The following is a 5,000-nucleotide window of genomic DNA, read 5'->3' on the forward strand; positions in this document are numbered from 1 at the left end:
CTGGTGATTGAGGTGTGTGTGTGTGTGTGTGTGTGTGTGTGTGTGTGTGTGTGTATATGATGTGTGTGTGTGTGTGTGTGTGTGTGTGTGTGTGTGTGTGTGTGTGTGTGTGTATATGATGTGTGTGTATATGATGTGTGTGTGTGTGTGTATATGATCAGACGTGCCTCCTCTCTCTGGCACGGGGACGCTGGTGATGGAGGTGGGGGACGTGAACGATAACGCCCCTCTGGTGAGGGAGAGACGCGTCCAGTTCTGTTCTCTCGACCCGGTACCGGTTCCTCTCACCATCACCGATGCAGACGGACCGGGCAACACAGACCCCTTCACCGTCCAGCTGGCAGAGAGCAGCCGGGTCAACTGGACCATCATCACCAACTCCAGCAGTGAGACACCAGCAGAACCGTCTGGAGACACACACACACACACACTAATGGAGACAGACACACACTTGGACACATACACAAACACACCGACACATACATGAAGACACACACAGACTCACACACATGGAAACACACACACACAGACTTACACACATGGAGATACACACACACACACACACGCACACACACACACACACAGACACATGGAGACACACACACAGAGACTGCCACACATGGAGACATACATGGACACAGACACACATACACACACACACCGACATCGACTCACACACATGGAAACACACACACAGACTTACACACATGGAGACACACACACACACACACACACACACACACACACACACATGGAGACTCACACACATGGAGACACACACACATACACATGGACACAGACACACACACACAGACACACACACACAGACACACACACACACACACACACACACACACACACACACACACACCCACTGACACACACACACACACAGACACACACACACACACACACACACCAATCTAACCCCTCTGCTCTGCCCCCTGTGCCCAGCTGGTGCAGTGAGTGTGAGGCCCCGTGGGCTGCTGCTGCCCTCTGGTGAGTACCAGGTGGTGATGCACGCGTACGATGCCCACATGCTGGCTCAGGAGAGCCCCCTGCTGGCCGAGGTGTGCCAGTGCAGCGGAGCCGTCACCATCTGCCTCCACCCCCTGCCACGCGCCACCCCCACCACTGCCACCCTCTCCATGGCAGTCCTGGGGGTCGCCCTCCTCCTGCTGGGTAAGACACACACACACACACACACACACACACACAGACACACACAGACACACACACACACACACACACACACACACACACACACACACACACACACACACACACCCTCTCCATGGCAGTCCTGGGGGTCGCCCTCCTCCTGCTGGGTAAGACACACACACACACACACACACACACACACACACACACACACACACACACACAGAGAGAGAGAGAGACACACACACACACACACACACACACTCACACACACACTGTCTCAATGGCAGTCCATTTAATAGTTTATATAATATATAATATTTAAGCCTTTTACGATAGCCGAGAACTTCTACGACAACTTCTGTGAAGACTGAAATGTCTGCGGACTCAGGCGGTTCAGAGGGTGGGCAACAGCTATCAAAATCATTGCTAGTTTTTTGATGAGTATGGTTGTGTGTGTGTGTAGCGGGGGGGATGTTGAGTGTGTGTTTGTGCGTGGGGGGTTCTTTTTGAGGGTGTGTGTGTGTGTGTGTGTGTGTGTGTGTTTGTGTGAGGGAGGTGCTGTGTGTGTGTGTGTGTGTGTGTGTGTGTGTGTGTGTGTGTGTGTGTGTGTGTGTGTGACTGCAGTGACACCTCTCCCTGCCATTAGTGCTCCTGCTGCTGCTGATCTTCCTCATCAAGAGGAAGAGGAGGAGGGAGAAACAGGAAGTGCTTCTGCCAGAAGAGGAAGTGCGAGACACACTCTTCTTTTACAACGAGGAAGGAGGAGGGGAAGACGACCAGGTGAGACGACTTATGTAGCACACTTTCACATTCAGCATGCTAGCCACAGCGAGACATTCCCATTCAGCATGCTAGCCACATCATTGCATTCCCATATATCATGCTAGCCACAGCAAGACATTCCCATTCAGCATAATTGCCATGCTAGCCACAGCAAGACATTCCCATTCAGCATAGTAGCAATGCTAGCCACAGTAATACATTCCCATTCAGCATAGTAGCAATGCTAGCCACAGTAATACATTCCCATTCAGCATAGTAGCAATGCTAGCCACAGTAATACATTCCCATTCAGCATAATAGCCATGCTAGCCCCAGTAATACATTCATTACTAATAAAACATGATGTAATTTTGTACTGGCCCAGACCTGAGAGTAGAACTCACTGACCCGTTATATACTAAGTTCTCTTACCACTGTGCTTCACTGTGCGTTTTTTCTTTGTTTGAATGGATGCTTGTGTGTGTGCGTGTGTGTGTGTGTGTGTGTGTGTTTATACCACAGGAATATGACCTAAGCCAGTTGCATCCTGGACTAGACTCCAGTCCTGAGGTGGTGTGCACTGCTGTAGCTCCGCCCCTCGTCCGGTCTCTGCCCTACAGGCTCCGCCCAGATGAGAACGAAGAGATCGGAAGCTTCATTAATGATGTGGGTCACGTCATTCTGTGTGTGTGTGTGTGTGTGTGTGTGTGTGTGTGTGTGTGTGTGTGTGTGTGTGTGTGTGTGTGTGTGTGTCTTACCCAGCAGGAAGAGGGCGACCCCCAGGACTGTGTTACAGATATTTTGCATGCATTATATGTAAGTGTGTGTGTGCACGTGTGTGTGTCCGCATGTGTGTGTGTGTGCACACATGTGTGTGTGTGTGTGTGTGTGTGTCTTTGCTCCCCCAGAACCTGCAGGCTGCACACACACACACACACACACACACACACACACACACTTACCCTCCTCTCTCTTACACTTACCCTCTGTGTCTCCCCCAGAACCTACTGGCTGCAGACAGTGACCCAACAGCGCCCCCCTTTGACTGTGTGATGGTGTTTGACTACGAGGGGGAGGAGTCAGTCTGCGGTTCCCTCAGCAGCCTGCAGTCCAGCAGATCGGACCAGGACCACCAGGACCTCCAGGAGTGGGGATCGGACCAGGACCATTACCAGGACCTCCAGGAGTGGGGATCGGACCAGGACCATGCCTACCAGCGTCTGCAGGAGTGGGGCCCACGCTTCAGGAGGCTCGCAGACATGTACGGAGGGGGAGAGGATGACAACGACGATGAAGACATCCTGCCTGGGAGGAAGGAGTGGGTCTGAGGGAGGACTAGACTCGACCCGATCTGACCAACACCACCCGACCAAACCCACATCAGCTGGACTGGACCCGATCTGACCAACACCACCGGACCAAACCCACATCAGCTGGACTGGACCCAATCTGACCAAACACCACCGGACCAAACACACATCAGGTGGACTGGACCCAATCTGACCAACACCACTGGTCCAAACCCACCTCAGGTGCCTTTCCCAAACAGTGTAGTTGAACAACAGCATCGTTGAAGGAGACACAGATTAGGATTGTAAACACTCTTTTCCCATGGTGGGCGCTCAACAAAGCTTTTAGGAAACACAGTCCCTGACCGATGCAACCTGCTGTGTGTGTGTGTGTGTGTGTGTGTGTGTGTGTGTGTGTGTGTGTGTGTGTGTGTGTGTTTAGCTCCACTGCCTTAAGGAAAGGCGGTCCTGACCGACACAAGCTGAATTCAGTTCCACTGCCTTAAGAGGACTGCACTTAGGCCTCCATCATGACCACGCCACTATATTTATACTAAACACAAACATAAGAGCAACATAGAACAGACTCAACGTTTTAACTGAGCTCCAGGTCATGTAAGGAAACCAACGACTTCTGTGCAGGGGATTTAGAATACCACAAGACTATGATGTACATTGGTGCACAGAATAGCTTTTTATGAGCATGAAAAAATTAATGATCATTTACTTCAGCTCAAGAAACATCCAAGCTGAGTCTCAGCTGGCCCTGTTGTGGATATATTTTTGAATATTCTTTCAATATTGATGTAGACATAGCTGATACTGACTGATGTGCAGTACAGGTTGTTGTAGTTGGTTAATCATCAACAAGGTAATGTGTGTTTTGAATTCTTCTGTGTTAGCAGGAATATGCTAAAAAAATATTTTTCAATTGTCAGAAAATCATTTTAATTTGTAAATAAATTTGATACTGAAAGTGGTCCTTTGTAGATTAGACTAACCTTAATAAAAACGGTTTCCTTGAGGTGCATCAACAACTTTTTGAAGTCAAACTCTCAAATCTAACCCTCTGCCAGAAAGATTTCTCACTTCTTGTCTCATTTTGTTCTGATCTGATTCCTAAATGTCTAATCAACACATTTAGTCTTTAATATTTTTGACCCTGAGAAGAGGAAACAGAAGAAGAAGAAGAAGAAGAAGAAGAAGCGGAAGAAGAAGAAGAAGAAGAAGAAGAAGAAGAAGAAGAAGAAGAAGAAGAGGAAGAAAAAGTAGGAATTAAGTCTTCCTCAAACTTAGTCCTCAATAGTCCAACCTTAAATCTGCTTTTCCGAGGGAGAGATGGAGAGAGAGGAGGAGAGAGGGATAGAGGAGAGAGAGAGAGGAGGAGGAGAGAGAGGGGGAAGAGAGAGAGGAGGAGAGAGGGAGAGAGGGGAGATGTAGAGAGAGGGGGGGGAGAGGAGGAGAGAGAGAGGGGGGAGAGAGAGAGAGGAGGAGAGAGAGAGAGAGGGGAGATGTAGAGAGAGGGGGGGGAGAGAGAGAGAGTTGGATGGCTAATGGATAACGCGTTTGTATATCCTGTTGCGCATTACAGACTCACGCTAGGGCACGGGTGGAGGGGGGTGTGGTGTGTGTGTGTGTGGGGGGGTGATATGTATAGGACATTCACCGACGCAGAAAATGAGCCCCGATATGGTTGAACAACGTTTCCTTGTATATGAAAGGACATTTTTGGGTCATGGGTCATTTAACAGACACACATTCATGGGAGACACATAAAGCAAACTT

General features: G+C 49.5%; 1 protein-coding gene across 1 annotated transcript in view; it reads left to right on the forward strand.

The window, feature by feature from the left end:
• LOC308372475 (B-cadherin-like) overlaps positions 1-3,254 on the forward strand; it is a gene marked incomplete at both ends in the record, with an annotated part of 9,926 nt that extends 6,672 nt beyond the window's left edge. Inside the window, 5 exons of the mRNA XM_080847628.1 lie at positions 162-386; positions 955-1,182; positions 1,811-1,944; positions 2,449-2,592; positions 2,928-3,254. Coding sequence (XP_080703754.1) covers positions 162-386; positions 955-1,182; positions 1,811-1,944; positions 2,449-2,592; positions 2,928-3,254 — 1,058 coding nt within the window. The remainder of the gene's footprint in view (positions 1-161; positions 387-954; positions 1,183-1,810; positions 1,945-2,448; positions 2,593-2,927) is intronic.
• Positions 3,255-5,000: the final 1,746 nt, after the last annotated feature.

This window comes from Sprattus sprattus (assembly GCF_963457725.1).
Source record: "Sprattus sprattus genome assembly, chromosome: 11".
NCBI lineage: Eukaryota > Metazoa > Chordata > Actinopteri > Clupeiformes > Clupeidae > Sprattus > Sprattus sprattus.